General features: G+C 44.4%; 1 protein-coding gene across 4 annotated transcripts in view; it reads left to right on the top strand.

The window, feature by feature from the left end:
• Positions 1–526: 526 nt before the first annotated feature.
• Positions 527–17,860, top strand: part of LOC146173817 (uncharacterized) — a 36,311-nt gene continuing 18,977 nt past the window's right edge. For 2 of the 4 annotated variants that reach the window (XM_084585057.1, XM_084585060.1), the window contains exons 1-3: positions 527–679; positions 6,262–6,422; positions 12,701–12,821. In XM_084585057.1, the coding sequence (XP_084441183.1) occupies positions 12,719–12,821 (103 nt within the window). In that variant the 5' untranslated portion in view covers positions 527–679; positions 6,262–6,422; positions 12,701–12,718. Of the gene's footprint in view, positions 680–1,997; positions 2,114–6,261; positions 6,423–12,700; positions 12,822–17,860 lie in introns of all 4 variants that reach the window. The other 2 variants (XM_084585058.1, XM_084585059.1) reach the window with 2 other exon arrangements.

Genomic DNA, 17,860 nt, shown 5'->3' with positions numbered 1-17,860 from the left:
GCACGATCTACATCTACAATCAAATGGGCCGCTGAGGCCTATGGGAGTGCATGGTGGGTGCATGTTCCAACTGCAAGGCGGGTTGTTTCAGTTGTCATTTGCGACGTTGCACTCACAGTATCACCAAATCACGCACCGAATTACACATTTTATACGGGTAACAGATCCTGTCTGCCACACTGCGATGAAAAAAACCAGCTGACAAGGAAATGCAGAAACCACCGTAACAACAAACTTATCCCTCTCAAAGCCCGCTATTCAGTATCTTTTCAATTCAGTTCATAATTTCACCGCTATGCATTAGACGCGACCTTGTTAGACGCTGCATAACAAACGTTAAAAAAAAAAAAAAAAAGCTGAGCAAAAAAGTTATTTTTCTTACTTTCAAGCTCATCAGCTAATAAATAATGATAAAATATTAAGTATCTTTAATAAATGCGCAGAATTTTAGTTCATTGGGTCTCTAGTGTCCATTTAGCGAACCGGTCACAAAAAATGTGGTCGAAAAATGGGCTTGCGATGTAGGTGGGCGCAGCAGCCGCGGCATCCGCACCGCGATTGTCACGCTGCAGTTGTTTTGTTTACCTTGCGTGAAGACACTGCTCGCAAGCTTGTATATTGAGGCTATGGCTATGCTTGTGCGGTTGAAACTGATGATAGCCACTTTCCACCAAAGCCGGTGAGTATTTTGCGCGTTGGTTTGATTTTCCGCTCGCATTCCGTTCTTGCTTGATTGTAGGTTACTGGACGCAAAAAAAAAAAAAAGAAAAAGCGAACCTGACAGAGCGCATTATACAAATGCGAGAATTATTGACTTTTTAAAAAAGATCGCGAGTCGCAGAGTGAAATGTATACATGCAGTTTTTTGCGCGACCGTTGTGACAGCTTTGCTTTACTGGCTTTACTACACATGTCTATTTACGCAGGAACTTTGTGTTTTATTTACTGCTGACATATTGCAGAAGTCGTGTGTTTGTAATTGTGAAAGTAATCCTTACTATCGTAGTCATTACATAGTAGGCACTTTAGCATTTGCACATGGCTGTACTTTAACCAAACAGGTGCACTTTAGTGAAAAGCAATGATTCATTGCTGCAATACATATATACTATTTGCAAACACTGAAACATAAAATGTTGGGCTATAGACAGGATTACACGAGGCATGATACAAGGGAAATAAAGGTAGGTGAGAAAAGGAATTATGACAAAGGCCTGAGCCAAGTAGCACAAAATTTAATTATCTGTTTACCTTTGGAGATTTATTTATTTTAAGACTGCACCAAACTAGCATTAGTACAGTGTGCTGTGTTCCAGTTAACCAAGTATAAGATTTTGCTAATCTCAAGGAAGTGGCATTGAGAGCATAGAAAACTGCTCAAGCAACTGTGTTAAAGTCTTGATAGATGCCTGGCACAAAGAGGGCAGAATAAGAGAAAGATGGCTACACAGTTTGAAAGAGATTGAACAAGGGTTGAGAGGGAGCCTTAATTGGCAACCCGGACTTACGTTTCGACAAAGGGACTTGTCTTCATCTGAGCACTGAAATGAAGACAAGTGCTTTTGTCAAAACGTCGGCTCGGCTTGCGAACTGAGGCTTCCTCTCAACCCTTGTTCAGTGCTCTGGCACATACAGGGATACACAAGAAAAAATTCATAGTCCAGGTGGTTTAATGCGGGGAAACAAGTTTAAGGCATGTGGCACATTAGTAGCATGCCGCACAGCAGCCTGAAAACGTTTCTTGTAATCATCTCTGTGTGTGTGTGAAATTGAACTGAATTGTAAGGAGCCAGTACTAATGTTCTTAACTAGGTAGCTTGAAGTTAATTCTTTTATTGAGCCAGCACGTTGCCTCTCTGCCGTACTGATATTGCCCCGAGACTAGCAGAACTTCATTACCATATAAAATATAGCTTTAAATTCAGCAATTGCCTTGTTTTGTTTTATTTCATCAAATGGCAAAAAATGCACCATTTTTACCTTACATCTTCATGCAGGCGCTAATACTTGGCATCTGATGTAATTCGTCTGCCAAGCTTCATAGTTGGATCCTTGTGTAACAAAGACTGCAGGCATGGTTCATGTCGACAGCTGCGCTTTCCGACCTATCATGGTGTGTAGCTTGCCTATGCACTGCATGGATGCTACTTTTATTCCTGGTTCACATCTCGACAGCATGGCCTGAACTGATGCAGACGCCGCAGACTGTCGGCCACTGGAGCTGAAACAAGGCGTCAGCATATTTGTGGTAGCTGATGGCAGCTGGAGTGCAGTTTGGTTTGAGTTATTTTCAACTTTCTGAGGGAATTCACTCGTGACAAGCCCATAACACTGCATTTTGCTCGTGTCTGCAGTCAAACATGTTACAGTTTGCTTATCTAGTCAACCCGACATGCTGTGTGACTGCTCATGTGCCTTTCAAGTTTGACCTCAATGTTGCTGCTTGAGACAAAGGGTAGGAAAGGAGGAGCAAATGTGGGTTCATGATGTTTATAAGATTGAATGACAGTTCAGCTTTTTGAGGCCAAACTTCTTGGTGCTCAGGCTCATGACTTCTGACGGCAGTACATTTTTGGAGGATGCATTGAAGCTAATTCAAGTTCTGTACTTGAAGCATGCGAGGAAGGGGTAGGCCTTGTGCCCAATGTTAGTTTGTGTGCAAGTAAGTGATAGCTTCCTAATTTAGTTTTTTGTTGCTTCATATTAGTATAAAATGCACGTTTACCATAAACAGAGTGAAAGCGCCGGTACCTGGGAAGACACAGACACACACTGTGTTAACGCAGGAGGCACAGTGCAGCCTACAGCAATCTGTGATCGCATCATGAGAATAGCTGGGAAAATCCTGAACTCGAGCACTGGTTTGGACTTATTTTCTTTTTGCCGTATACTGGACACTGGGAAATCAAAACCTTGAAACCATTAGTTAACCTGTCAGTGGTTTTAGGGTCACCAAAATTTGTTGTGATTTAAGTGATTTTCATCTACCTATAGCAGTGAGATTTCAAGGCCCTCATGCATGAATATATTTTGAAGAAGAAAAATTGTTCTTTCTGCTTTTAACTTTTTAAATAAAGACCATTCTCCTGAAAACCACTTGCAAAACAAGATTGTCCTGACTTACTTGTGGTCAGATGCTGATGACATCCTCATGCAAGAATGTTGTCGTCTGACCAAGCAGTCCTGCAAGCATAATTCTTCTCAAATATACAACAACATTGTTATTGCTTAGTGCATCTATCAATGCTTGCATGGGTATTGTAGTCACTCCATTTGGTAGCAAAATGGATCTGTAAGTGGTATGGTTTGATAATATTTACTGTTCAGTTTGATCTTGCTTGCATGCTTTGTAGCCTCCACCTTTTCCGCAGCTGGACATGTACTTATATAATGACTGCATAATGAAAATGGCTATTGGCGCAGACATATATCTCTGCTTCATCCTCTAAACAGTGCTCTCACCTGGTACAACATGCAGTAATCAGTCTCACTGTTTATTTTATAAAAGGGCCACTCCTGTGCCCTCTCCAATCTCCAGAAAATTTGTAGCCTTTTATTGAACCATCGAGAGCTATTCCTCTTTTTATCCCGGTAAAAAATTTCTTCTCATGGAAGAGCCCTTTGAATTTTAGGCTAATGCAAAACTAGATCTGTATATGAGCTCTTTTTTTCATGCATCCTGACATTGCCATACATAGTTTTCCTTGTACTTTTAGTTAGTTTCTGTAGCATGAGATGCATCATTTCTGACCCTTTAAAAGTTCCACTTTAAGTGTATGACCATTTTGAAACTTTTCGTTGGTTGGTTAAACCATTTCACTTCGTTTAAGCTGAGTAACATCGAGGAAAAAAATTCCAGTATTCCAATAAACTACAGTGCTCTGATGTTCGACTGAAAATTTCATTGTGGTGCTTGTTGCAGAAATGCAAAGTGCAGTTCAGTTGATAGCAATGCCTGAACGTTTGGTAGAAATGGAGCAATTTGAGCAGTACCAAGGCTGTGTTCACAGTGAAATGACAGCATGGGGCAACAACGACTGGTTCTGCAGAGCTCGGCTTCAAAAATCACTTTTTGTTCGCTAAAAGGAAAGATTTCTAACAAAGGTTGCCGAGCAAATTCTTAACATAAGAGGTCTCGGATGAATTGCATTGCACATTTTTACAGCGAGCGGCCTCAGTATGCAATTTTCATCACAATACGCAGCACACGGCAAAATGCTTGCAAATTTGGCATTTTTCATGTACAGTACGGTGTGCTGTTAAAGGGAACATGAGGCCGCGTTGTTGCCACGCTTTATAAAGCACTCCCGAGAGAGCCAGTGGCAAACTAGCATACAAATTGCATGCGCAGTAAGCACTGCCCTTCCCGACCATGCACTTCAGGCCGTCCTTTCTTACCAGTGGCCGGCGGCAGCGCTTTGCAAAGTGTTTAGGCCACACAATCTCACGTTCCCTTTAACAAAGGACCATACTTTAGGTTATTTATTAAAACTGAAGGGAAACTATTCTCTTTACGAGCAGTACATATCAAAGGTGAAACTACAGCCTAACAGAAAAACACACACACAAGGAAGACAACAGGACACAAGGCTGACTAACTAACATTTGTTTAATGGCACAGAGGAATATAAAGGTGAAAGAGAGAGGGTGAGGGATTGCGGGGAAGTAACATCAAAAACGCACTCAGTCATCATGACTAAGTAGATGAAGTGAACGCCACATGATAAAAGCAGAATAAAAACAAAAAAACATATGGACGCGGGTGGTATAAAGGGCCAACCTGGAAGAGATAAAAAGCTAAACAAATGTGTGAGGAAAAGTGGCTGAAACACTAGCGCCAAGATAACAACAAAAGGAGGAAACAGGGGCGATTGGAGGCAAAAACAAGAACCAACTTAGTCAAACACTGCGGCGCTAAAAACTTGTAGAACTGTTGTAGAACTCTTTTTCGGTGAACGCCACAGAAGCAGTGCAGATGGAAGATCCTAGTAGTCGTATATCACCACAGCTTCCAGCACTTCCCGTGTTAAGCACGCGCTCTTTCCAGCCAAGAAGGTAGACTCGTGCAGCAGCGACATACATATGGTGGGCTCGCACTGCTTGCAGTGTTGAGACATCTGTTATCTCATTGCTGGTGTTCAGCCACGTTTCCACACGCATTGGTTTTAGCCTTTTATGTGTTGCCGGTTGGCCCTTTACGCCACCCGCGTTCATACGTTTTCTTGTTTGGGTAGTAAACTTATCCTGTGGCATTAATTTCATCTATTTCATCACGACAACGGAGTGCATTGTTTGTGTTAGTGCCCCTCACTTCTTCACCCTCTTCCTTTCACTCTTAGATACGTCTGCGCCCCCGAACAAAAGTTGGTTGTTAGTTAACCTTGTGTCGTGTTGTATTCCTTTTGTGTGTGTTTTCTGTTTGGCTACAGTTCCACCTTCGACATGAACCAACTAGCCCAGATCATCCTGGAGTAGTAAATATTCTGGCTAAAGATTTCATAATATCCTCAGAAATTTTGAGCTGAGTTTCTTAAAGGTAAAAAATAACACCTTGAACGAAAAAAAAAAAAGAACTAAAGAAACAAGAATAACTGTACTGGCAACTTCTTGCATAATATAAAAGTAAATTTCATATACATTTGTCATAGAAATTCTTAGTGCAAGAAAGAAGGTTATTGAACATTTTTATGTACACCAATACTCTCGGACAACTTTCTTTTGCTTGGCAGTGAAGCAACACAGGAAAAGAAATGAGACTGGCCTTCGTGTCCATGCCATGGACAGTCAATTGTTCAGGGGAGGGGTGATGAGGGGAGCTTGAAAGGATAGTGCAGGGTTGTTTCTGTCCTCATAGTGCAGGGGCAAAAGACTATCTCTTCCCCTTCCCATGTCGCTGCAGAGCGAAAGTATTCCATGAGTATAGTCATGCAGCTGACAGAAAAATTTAAAAGGCTGTCAAATGACTGGATTTTTAACCTTGAGGTCTGGAAATTGCTTTTTGCAGTAGTAAATGCTGCAAAAAAAAAAAACGGAGTATCGAGCGCTAACTGATGCATTTGGCAAGGAATGACCATAAGCAAAGATGGCACTGTTTTGTCAAAATTATCCTCTCAGTTTTTCCTGTATGCATTGTAATTGCACGTTATTTGCCATGGTATTAAATGCTACATTACCTACCACTGCGCATCATGCCATTTTCAAGCCATTAAGTTTAGCGTATTATTTTTGCAATGTGCCTGATAGCAACCTTTATAACTGTAGGTGTGCTTGTGCTACTCAGCACCGATTTTTCCCGGGAAATTGCCGCACCTTGGATGATTGGAAGCATTGCTGTCCGGAGCCTAACTGCGCAAGCCTGTTTCTACGTTGAAGGCTCAGCTACCACGGAGCACACCATGCCAGTTTAGGGGACATATTCAAAAGTGAGTGGACTTTCCCTGTCGAAATTTTGTTATACTGAAAACATTCGCAGTATTTTAGGATATAGGCTTTGTAATTAGACCCTCATAGCCTGAGCCGCTTCAGGATTTTAAACCCCGTAAACCAAGAAAGGCAGAATGAGAGAAAGAAGACGGCTGCACAGTATGAAAGAGCACTGAACAAGGGTAGAGGGGACACCTCAGTTCACAAGTTGAGCCAACGTTGTGACGAGGGGACTCGTCTGTGCAGCACGATCATCACTGGCAGGGTTTAAATGTACTTTTGCTTCCGAAGAAGAAAATAAAAATGCGAAGGGAAGAGAAACAAGCAGCAGTATGGAGTGAAAGAATGTTTTCTTGGGTATGAATTTATGATCCTGGAACAGATGATCCCATGACCTGGAAAAGAAAAGAAGAGGCAGCAGCGGGAAAAACTACAATGCGAGGTAGATGAGTCAGCACCTAAAGCAGGTTGGAGGCTGACACCTGTTTTTTGAAAGGGGACAGACAGGTATTTCAAAGGGACCTGACAAGCATTACAGCTGTAGGTGAATAGGTACCAAGAGCTTTCCAGAAGGACAATTAGGGGAAAAAAACATAACAAATCAGAGAAATCCATGCTTCTGGTGACATCTGAAGAAAGGGATTCAAGAGGAACCAATGTAACCACTGATAAGAAGGAAACATGTTAGAAAAACAACTGCAGCTTTGCTGTTGCAAAGATTGGGAGGGAGAATGCACTAGTTACAATGCAGAGGGAATATATTTAAGGGATTCTAATTTTCCTTTCGAGATATTTGCACTTTAACTAACAGAAAAAACGATCACATATTGCGTTAGTTATAGAGTTTATTCTATTCTTAGCATGTGCACCCCCCCCCCCCCCCCCCTCTGCACTACAGAGAAGCTGCCAGTGCTTTTCTATTCTAAACATGTTTCCTTCTCACCACTGTTTACTGCGGTCCCCCCTTGAATCTTTTTTTTTTTTTTTTTTTCAGATAATGTCATGCTTGGCAGGTATAGTTCAACTTGAGCATAGCGAAGTAGTACGTTTTGGGAAAAAAATTTCATTATATCGCGAACTTCGTTGCAGTGAGCTTTTTGTCTTTCAGTACCTCAAATGAAATCGCGCATTCTTAGAACATTGCTATTCTGTTTATTTTGTCTACATGCATTTGCAACGGTATTACAAAGCAATTTTAGAAGAAACATCAAGCAAATAGAGTGGCAAGAGTAGTTCAGTAAAGCTTCGTTACCTCATAATTGCACATCTTAAATATTGCTGCAGTCAAAAGTTTTTGCGGAGCCAAGCCGCTCTCCACGGCGCCATGCATTTCATTTCTCAGCAAATTGCGGATATCATGAAATCATGACTGGTAGATGGAGATGTCACCACTGAAAAATAAGCGCGAGATAGCTTCGCATGTTGCTGTAGCGACTGCTAAGAAGGGTGCGGCGTCACCGAAAATGAAATGAAGTGGCGCTGCTGAAATCTATTCCCGGCATCAAGCAGCACTGCGACCCATTACATGCTCTCGCGAGCTGAGCAACTCAATGTTTGCACGTCGGACGGGGAGGATCACCTGATAACAAGGGTGACGTAGAACCAACATCACAGCTACATATTCCAGTCCTGGCTCTCCTTGCCCTCAGACTGCTTTTTTTTTTTTAACTTTTCCCCTGCCTGTGTGAGAACCGGGTGGCGTGAATAGGGGAGTGTGCGCATCCTTGCCCTCTCTGCACGCTTTTTCTTTTGAACTTTGTTTCTTGGCTTTCTTAGACAGGGTGAGGTTAATTGCAGAGAGGTCGCCTGGCATGCATGAGGAAGCGTACACGACGGCTGCGCACTCATTGTTAAAATGTATTTCTTCACTCCCCCCCCCCCCCCCGTTTATGGGGAAGAGGTTTCGGAGGCACTGTGCACGCGCTGAAAAGCTCACTGCCTGTTGTTGATTGCACATCCTTATTTCACCAATTCACGCGGAATTTGTGTTAATGCGACTCAGCATGTACACATTGAATAACTCGAACTTGTGCATACTACACAAGGTAAAACGGCACAAAGACATGGGCTCAGCATGTGCCTTTACTGGGCAAAAGTTTATTCCACTTGCTAGAGATGAGGAGCTTGGTGGCGAAAAAAAAATACAGGAGCGGTGAATGCGTTAGCATTGCGCTTGTTATCATCTAATCATATTTTCTTGCACACGAGCCTCTCCTGTAATGCCTAACATCCCCTGCGCACGCATCGTTAAGCGTTTTGCCTCATTTATTGTTTTCATAAAGACGTTCTTGCTCACCACCTTTTCCAAGCTCCTCTGTCTGATTGCTTCCCTGCGTATGTGTGTGTCCCGCGCCCTATTCGGTAGGCACTCCACGGCAAGAGGAAATATATCTGCGGTTTGAGCCGGGGGGGCCCTAGCTCCATGCTGCCTTTTCTCTTTCGACATTTATTCACTCATGTATCTGGCACCTACCACCAATTAATGAAAGGCATAAGTTGGCAAAAATTTGAGGAACGCTATATAAAGATCCTAGAAAAAGGATATGCCGTTTTCTCTAATAGATCCCGCATCTTAATCACTCGCTTTCTGGTAAGCGAGCTTGTGAGACTCTCGTAGCCATACTTCACAAGAAGCAGTGCTACCACTAGAGGTCTCGTATGCTTACCTGAAATTCCGCTAGCCACCTCCTCCCCCCATTTCCCTCTTCGTGCTACCCTACACTGAATGTCCTAGGTTTTAACCTGCTTTCTATATGTACCGTCTTTTTTTTCTTTTTTTTTTTCATTTCATCATCTTTCTACCTGTTTCTATTAAACGCACTTATCTCTTCGCCCATCCATGGCGTCGCCTTGTTTTACATAGCGCAAATCTAGAAGAGTTAACCTTCATGGTCTGCAGAAAGAACGAAGTTATAGCATTCAAATCAAGTTAATCTTTATTCTATCATTCTATGTGCCAAGCCTACTTTTTTTCCTCTTTTTCTGACTAGAATTAATTTTGGCATATGCAATGACCAAAAGCAATTTTCGACTTTAGTAGAGAAAAAAACGAACCGTCTTTTTGCGCAAACTGATAGTTCCCTTTCATACTGAGAGGCTGTGTACAAAGTACCACGCATATAGAGCAGCAGTAGAAATCGAACAGCAAGCGCAGCTCGAGGAGGTAGCACGCCTACGTGCTTATTTGCTTTTTTGCTTTTACTCTTTTCGTTTACAGTGGCAGGTCGTCAAGCTGAATTTCGGAAACTAAGCGGTAGCAAAGTATATTTAAGGGCATTCTAGTTGTGCATTCTACAGACTGAAATAGGGAATCAGCGTCAATCATTTCACGTAATGCAGTATGAAGAAGCGATGTATTCTTTATATTCGGCTTAAGGGAGACCCGTTCTACATTAGGTAAATGAAAATCGCCGCCTAAAATAATGTAAGATGCATCCAGGATTAGTAGGATGTTGCTGAATTCAAATAGTGGTTGCAGTGTTTTAAGTGCTGGAGATCAGTAAAATGAGCCAGTAGCCAGTGAGGAACCGTTAGCCAGTATGACCTTACGCCAGACCATTTTGCATGTCTTGCTTTCTGTGTTAAGAGATATGCTGTTCAGTCCATTATCGACAATGATAAACGACACCACTGCCATGCTTGTTACGGTCCTTGCGGATGTCTATTATTTCGTCCAACCATGACTTGGTGCCAATGACCACATGTGGCTTGACCAATTGCAAGAGTGCAGCGAACTCCTTTTTCTTTTTTATTCTCGAGGCTGAGGCAGTTGACAGCATATCAAGTCAGTTTTAGGATCAGCTCTTTTCTGTGAAGCAGGATTCCTTGATGGCTATTGGTTTATATCCTTCACAGCATCAGTAGCGGTGTCATACATGTAAACTTGTTTTGCCAAGCTTAATTTGTTGACATTAAATTTGAAGTCACCGCCATGTTCCTTGGCAAACTGTATCAGTTTTTTCTGCTCATGCCTTACTTTATTCGAGTACTCTTCACTGATAGCAAAACCCGTATCTTTTAGTTTTGAGGCAGCTGCAAGTAAGTGTTGTTTTTGAAAGATAAGGATTTCACTATGATCGGCCATTTTTCTTGTGGTGAGTAATGCCTAAGTCTGTGTGCCCTTTCCATATCCATCAAGCTAAGTTCTACACTTAGTTTCTCAGCGCAAAAAGTCAGAATCAGTTCTTCACACTGTGCCCACGTTTCATTCTCAGAATCTGGGTGGCCAAAAAAACAACAGGTTGTTCCTTGCTCTGTTATCTAGATCGTCATGGCCTTTGTGGACTGTCGCAAACGAGGAAGCAACCGATTCGATGCAAGATGAGATCCTTTCTATAGATTCTTTTAATTGTGGGACACATGATGCGCTGTCCTTAGCGCACACAACCTTGGCAGCGAGTTCCTATACTTTTTGTTCAATGGCCTGCTCATTACATCAGAGCAAACAAATTTTGTCAAGAATGTTGGACTCCTTTTTTCAAGATTGATGGTATCTGTATAATAGCCTTAAACATTTCTTGTTCTTGTTCTTCAGTAAGAAGACCAGGATTCAGCTCGACATTCCCGGCAAGCAGTAGCAGCAATTTTGAAAACAGACAAAAAATGGCCCTAGAGCAGCGCACACCTTAACCGATCGTGTGACATGCAAGTCTGTACAGGCATTGGGTGGGGATTTGACGCCTGTTTTCTAAAAGGTTTGCCATTTAAACAACGATGGTAATAACCAGCCTGTAGAAACTTGAAGCTAAGTGCATGGCAGCTAAGGCGGCGCCAGATCCCGAAATGGTCGGCTGTAGCGGCTGCTTTTGTAGTCTTTCATCCGAAGGTGACTATGGTGGCCAGCAAGCGAGAGAATCAGCCGCAGGCAGCGCTGTCATGTCCAGTGGTGATGTGAAATCGAAGGTAGTGCAGATGAAGGGTGGGCACGTCCAGTCCTTGCAAAAGGTGTAATCTGGAACGGGACACATTGCATCGATGTTGCTATGATAAACAGTCACACATTCATTCACTGATTACGGAAAAGCATTTGACTCAGTAGAAACCTTGGCCGTGATTCAGGCATTGCGAAATCAGGGTGTTGACGAGCTGTACATGAAAGTGCCGGAAGATATACATAGTGGCTGCACAGCAACCATAGTTCGCACAAAGAAAGTAACAAAATTCCTATAAGGAAAGGTGTTAGGCAAGGAGACACGATCTCCCCAGTACTATTCACAGCTTGCTTAGAGGAAGTATTCAGAGACTTGGAATGGGAGCGGTTAGGGATAAGGGTAGATGGAGAATACCTCAGTAATCTGCGATTTTCTAATGACATTGCCTTGCTAAGTAACTCAGGGGATGAACTGCAAAGAATGATTGATGACCTAGACAGGAAAAGTAGAAAGGTAGGCTTGAAAATCAATATGGAGAAGACTAATATAATGTTCAATAGCTTAGGGAAGGAACAGCAGTTTACATTAGGTAGCGAAGCACTGGAAGTAGTAGGCGAATATGTGTACTTAGGACAGGTAGTAACCGGAGATCCGGACCATGAAAGGGAAATAACAAGGAGAATAAGACTGGGATGGAGCGCGTTTGGCAAGCACTCCCAGATTATGACTAGCAGCTTACCAGTTTTGCTCAAGAGGATCTTACCTGTACACACTTGTGGGGCTGAAACGTGGCGGCTAACCAAGAGGGTTCTGCTTAGCTTAAGGACAATGCAGAGGGCTATGGAAAGAAAAATGGTAAGGGTAGCGTTAAGAGGTAGGAAACATGCAGAGTGGTTCAGAGAAATAACAGTCACTGACATTCTAGTGGAAATCAAGAAGAAATGGGCATGGGCAGGACATGTGGCGCAAAGAAAGGATAACCGATGGTTGCTTAGTGTAACAAACTGGATTCCAAGGGAAGGAAAGTGTACCAGGGGTCAGCAGAAAGTTAGGTGGGCAGATGTGATTAAGAAGTTCGCAGGGGTCAAGTGGATGCAGCTAGGACAGGACTGGATTTTTTGGAGGAATATGGGAGAGGCCTTCGCCCTGCAGTAGGTATAGTCAGGCTGATGATGAAACAGCATCTGCATAACCTGTAGAAACACGAAGCATAAGTGCCTGGCAGCCATGGTGGCGTCAGATCTGCTTACATCTACATGTCTGCCGCAGTCGAATTTCCCACATATACATTACCGAAGAAGTAATTAAGTTTAATTGTCAAATGTCTCCTCTGCTTTCCTGTTAGTGCAAGTTACCACAAATTGTGTATATTGTGCAGTTAATAATTTGTTTATTTTCCAAACTAGACGCTCTTAGACGTTCCCATGGCCTTGATCGCCCAGCTGAAAAAGTTTGCTCCACGCCGCCTTCTGCCGCGTGGAGCAAGAAACAGAGGAGCCCAAGAGATCGAAAGCAACGAGGAAACACGTGAGTTTGTTATTTACTTTTCCTTTCAGTTATACAGTCGACCGGATATATCGTATCTGGATAATTCAAATTTTGGTTATATCGAACTCACGGAATATCTCTTTGAAAATCCTATGTAAAAGTGTAGGAAAGCTGCGTCATATATCAAACTCAGTTTCACGGTCGTTCAGTACATCGAACTCGCACCACGCATTGCGTACCTTTCCCAAAGACGATCGCATCACCCTCGCCATTTGTCGCTTGACGTATTCAAGCCACGCATGGAAGGAATGAGAGGGCACAGTTCGGCGATGGTTGGTCTAGGCAGCGCCGCGCCCTTTCTCCAAAGGCGCGCGCACCTGTGGTGATCGCTGCTCTGCGCCAGCACGTGATGTTTGCAAGCCATGTGCGTGAAGGAACTAGAGGGAACCAATGCAGCCGTGGTGTTTGGGAGAGGGGAAAAATGGGATAGAGCGAAGCGCAAGGGTGTGCCCACTCTTCTGCCGAGCTTTATCTCACCCCTTCCTCTCTCTTTCCTGGTCTTCATTCGCAGCAGCGTACACTATGCATGCGCGGACAAGCCAGCTCGGCCCGTCGCAGATGCTTTCTCCAGTGTGTGTTGTGAATGCTTTGCGCGAGGCTGCTGACATGCGATGCGCGTCTCATGTGGTCGGGCTGAGTGTGCGTAAGCTACGTAGGCTGTGGACGCTAAGAAGCGGCAGAGTTTCTTTTTTTTTTTTTGCGAGACTTGTTAATTCTTGCAGTCGTGCTGTGAATGTGCGGCGTAGTGTATGCTATAGCAGCTGCGGATGTTTAGAAGCAGCAATTTTTTCTTTTCTTTTGCGAGAGTCGTCCTTACTTGTGCTGAACGTGCGGCGCAGCGCGGCTGCTGATGTTAAGAAGCAGCAGGTTTTTTTTTTGTTTACAAGAAGAATGGACTTCTTACATCTATGAATCAATGAAAGCACGCAGTCAGCTGTGGTCAGGACACTGACTTTTAGCATTGTTCACTTCAAATGACATTTGCAGCTGTCACGCTTTCCAATGATTTTGTGGCAGTGGCCTACGCCCACCTCGAGCGCAGTGTGATAATCGAACCAGGCTAGTGCAGTGAAGCCATCACAAGCACTCTGCCAAGTTCGCTCCCTGCCACAGCAGGATCTATCAAAACTATAGCTAAAAGATAAACACGCCGTGACATCACTGCGTAGCATCCTGGCGCACTGCCAATAAATAAGCTGTGGATGCGACGGTCGAAACGGGATGGGCTACCAAACGCTTTTTTTTTTTTTTTTCAAATTGTCAGGGGTAAAAAAGTGGGGTTGGGTTCATTATGCAAGTGGGTTGATTACGCGACAAATACAGTATCATTTTTCACAATCGCACATAACGTCTCAAGCCGATTTCTGTATATTGAATTATCGATACATCAAACTATTTTGCGATCCCTGTCGAGTTCGATATATCCAGGTTCGACTGTATTCTAAAAGCCTAGACGAATTAGTGTAATCGCTATTGAGTCTGCTTAAAGTAATATTCAAGGCCCGCGCCACCAGTTTGCCAGTCGAAATTGCAGAATGGGAAAAAGGCCTCTCCTTGGGCGAGGAGGAACCTTGCGCGCCCCGCCATGCTTTATCAGTGGTTAAGGTATTCGACTTCTGAATCAGAGTACCTGGGTTTGCACCCGACTGCTGGCAGTGGCATTTCGGTGGAAGTGAAACAGAATGGCGTCCGTTTGCTGTGCGATGTCAGTGCACAAAAGATCTGCAAGGGATCCCAATTACTCCGTTGCCCTTCATTACATCCTCTCCTCTTTCCGTTTTCACTTGCACCTTCCTTCCCTTATGTCTTGGTTCAGATGCCCATGAGGAAGGTGTAAGGAAGGTGAGGAAGGCCTTTCCTGTAAGCCAATTACAGCAGCCTTTCGCAAGGCCTGAAAGGCCTATAGAGAAGACTGCATATGAAGCGGGACAACAGAATTGTTTCGGATAAAGAGGGAATAAACACAGTACGCATCTTGTCCTTATCACCCCAGTTGCTTTGGCACTTTAAGAGAGAAAACTTTATTAGGGGAGGTGGGGGGAAGCAAATTACTTTTAGACCCTCCCAGGTCCCTTGGCCACCCCACTGTCAATATGTCAAACGTTCATGTCCCCTTCTTCATGACGTCGGCAGCTTGAGTCAAGGCAGCAAGCTGCAGTTTGTAGGTTCGGGGGCGGAGAGCAGGACCTCTCAGTCTTCTCAGGAGAGTCAGCAAGGCAGCCGAAAATGATGTGGGAGAGTGTGGCATGAGAGTCACCACACAGGGAGAATGCAGGGGATGTTCCAAGATAGAGATGGGAGAGAGCGAGTCTGAAGGAATCTGCAGAGAATCTGCTGGGTAAGGGAGAGGTGGGAATGGGATATGTCCGACGGCTCAGACGGGGCATTTGCATGAGCTCCGCCATTTGCATGAGTGTGCCAGGATGTTACGCAGCGATACCGTCACGGTGTGTTTATCTTTTGACTCTACTTTTGATAGATCCTTGCGGTGACAGGGAGTGAACCTGGCAGAGTACCCGTGATGGCTTGATTGCACAAGCCTGGTTCAATTTATCACGCCGCGCTTGGTGCGGGCATAGTGCACTGCCAAAAAATCATTGGAAAGCGTGATAGCTGCATAAAAGTCAATGCCATGATCACAGCTGGCCGCATGCTTTCGTTGATTTATAAATGGAAGAATGGATGACTCTCGCAAAAAAAAAAGTTTGCTGTGGCTCAACTTGTTTAAGCCTGGGGAATTGCGAAAGCAATTTTTCCTGCTTATACATAGACCAACCAGTTCAGCTGAACATTCAAGCTACGCCTAGTTGAGCCAAGCGTAGCCAGGTGGTTCTTCTTCTGTTTCTTCAGCACGGCGCCGCCTCTTGGCTGCAGCAGATCGTTCCAGCCTCGCCTTATACGCATCAACCAACATGCTGTAAGGCTGCGCCCCGACTACTGTGAGAAGCCAAGCCACAGCCCCATTTATTCTCCTAGTGTGACGTCACAAACAGCGAGCGCCCTCTCTCGGCTGCGACACAGCGCCGTGTATGAACTCACCGCCACCATCCAATGGCGCGAGCTGGGGCCCCGTCTCTCGGTCTGGTGTAACGTCACACGGTCATGTGAAAATGGCGGGATGTCACCGCTGCGGCTCCTGTAAGGACTCACTGCCACAATCCGATGGCGCGAGCTTGGGCCCCGTTTCGGTCTGGCATGACTTCACACGGTCACGTGTAAGGTCATGTATGGAGACGCCACGACACGCCAAAGGCTCGAAGTGCTAGCAGTATTGCTTTCGCAATAAAAAAGAAATACCCTGCCGCGCTTGAGGCAGGCATAGTCCACTGCCACAAAATCATTGGAAAAGGTGATAGCTTCAAATGCCATTTGAAGCGAACAATGCTAAAAGTCGGTGTCATGACCGCGGCTGACCGCATGCTTTCGTTGATTTATAGATGTAAGAATGGATAACTCTCGCAAAAACAGAAGAAAAAAGCCCTGCCTCTTTTTAACGTTCGCAGCCGCCATAGCTTACGCTGCGCCGCACGTTCAGCACAAGTAAGGACGACTGTCCCAAAAGAAAAAAAAATTGCTGCTTCCGCCGCATGTTCTGTACGTTGGCAAGGATAAACAACTCCCTCAAAAAAAAAAGAAAAGAAAAGAACTGCCGCTGCTTAGCGTCTGCAGCTGCCGTAGCTTACACACGTTCAGCACGATACGAGACACGCATCGCATGTCAGCCGCTGCGCGCAGTGTTCACAACACGCACTAGAGAAGCGTTTACCACGGGCCAAGCTGTCTTGTCCGCGCATGCGTAGTGCGTGCTGCTGCAAACAAAGACCGCAAATGAGAGAGGAAAAGGAGAGGTAAAGCTCGGCAGAAGAGTGCGCAAACCCTTGCGCTTCGCTCTATGACATTTTTCCCATTCGCGAACACCACGGCTGCATTGTTTCCCTCTACTTCCATCACGCCTATGGCTTGCAAACTTCATTCACGTGGTAGCGCGGCAGTGCTCACCGCAGACTCATGCGCCTTTGGGGAAAGGGCACGGTGTTGCCTTAGACCAGCCGTCGCCGAACTGTGCCCTCTCATTCCTTCCGCTTAATGGCTTGAAAATGTCACGTGGCAAATGGCCGAGGGTGATTGCGATCGTTTTTGGGGGAGGCGCACCGTCCAATGTGTGGTGCGGAGTTCGGTATATCGAACGTCTGGTGAAATTGAGTTCGATATACGATGCAGCTTTCCTATACATTTACATGGGATTTTCAAGGGGATGTTCCTTAAGTTTGATACAACCAAAATTTGAATTATCTAGGTTCGATATATTGGGGTTCGACCGTGTATGTTGTTTACTACCCCAGTAATTTGCGATTGGGTGATGGCGCTGCCTTGCTATCTGTTACGTGCAAGTTACCAAGGTAATCGCTTATATAATTAAGACAGCCCTTGAATTCAATCAACCAAAGGACCAAGTAGGCTTTCGCAAAGGATTTTGGACAATGCATCATATCCACACTATCAACCAGGTGGCGGAAAAACTTTTAAAATATACCAACCCATCTACACAGCATTCATAGATTACAAAAAAGTATTTGACTCAGTCGACTCAGTTAGCCTCAGTCGTAGAAGGCTAATGAAATTCGCTTTACTTAAATTTAGGACAACACGTGGAACGGTAAATGGTAGGCATTGGAGGGAATCTTGCTTACGTCACAGATAGGTGTTGGTCTAATAGCAAACTGGATACTAAGGTAAGGCAAGCCATAGCAGGAGGCGGCCGAAAGATAGATGAACGGGTGAGCTTGGGAAGATTGCGGGGGTCAGGTGAATTCGACTAGCACAGTACAGGGCTAATTTGAGAGAGACTCATTTACCCTGCTGTAGGCTTAGTTCGGCTGGCAATGATGTGTCATTATGTGACAACGGACAGGTGCGTCCTTTGTCCTGTGGTCTCTCTTTTGGATGTGTTAATTTATTGTGCTAGGTTGTTTTCCTCAGTTTTGAAGATGTGTCATTATGTAGCTCATTAGCGTTGT

The sequence above is a fragment of the Amblyomma maculatum genome, chromosome 11, assembly GCF_055883805.1.
Source record: "Amblyomma maculatum isolate TAMU_Amacu chromosome 11, ASM5588380v1, whole genome shotgun sequence".
Taxonomy (NCBI): domain Eukaryota; kingdom Metazoa; phylum Arthropoda; class Arachnida; order Ixodida; family Ixodidae; genus Amblyomma; species Amblyomma maculatum.
Note: the sequence above shows the minus strand (reverse complement) of the source record. Positions and strands in the feature narration are given on the sequence as shown.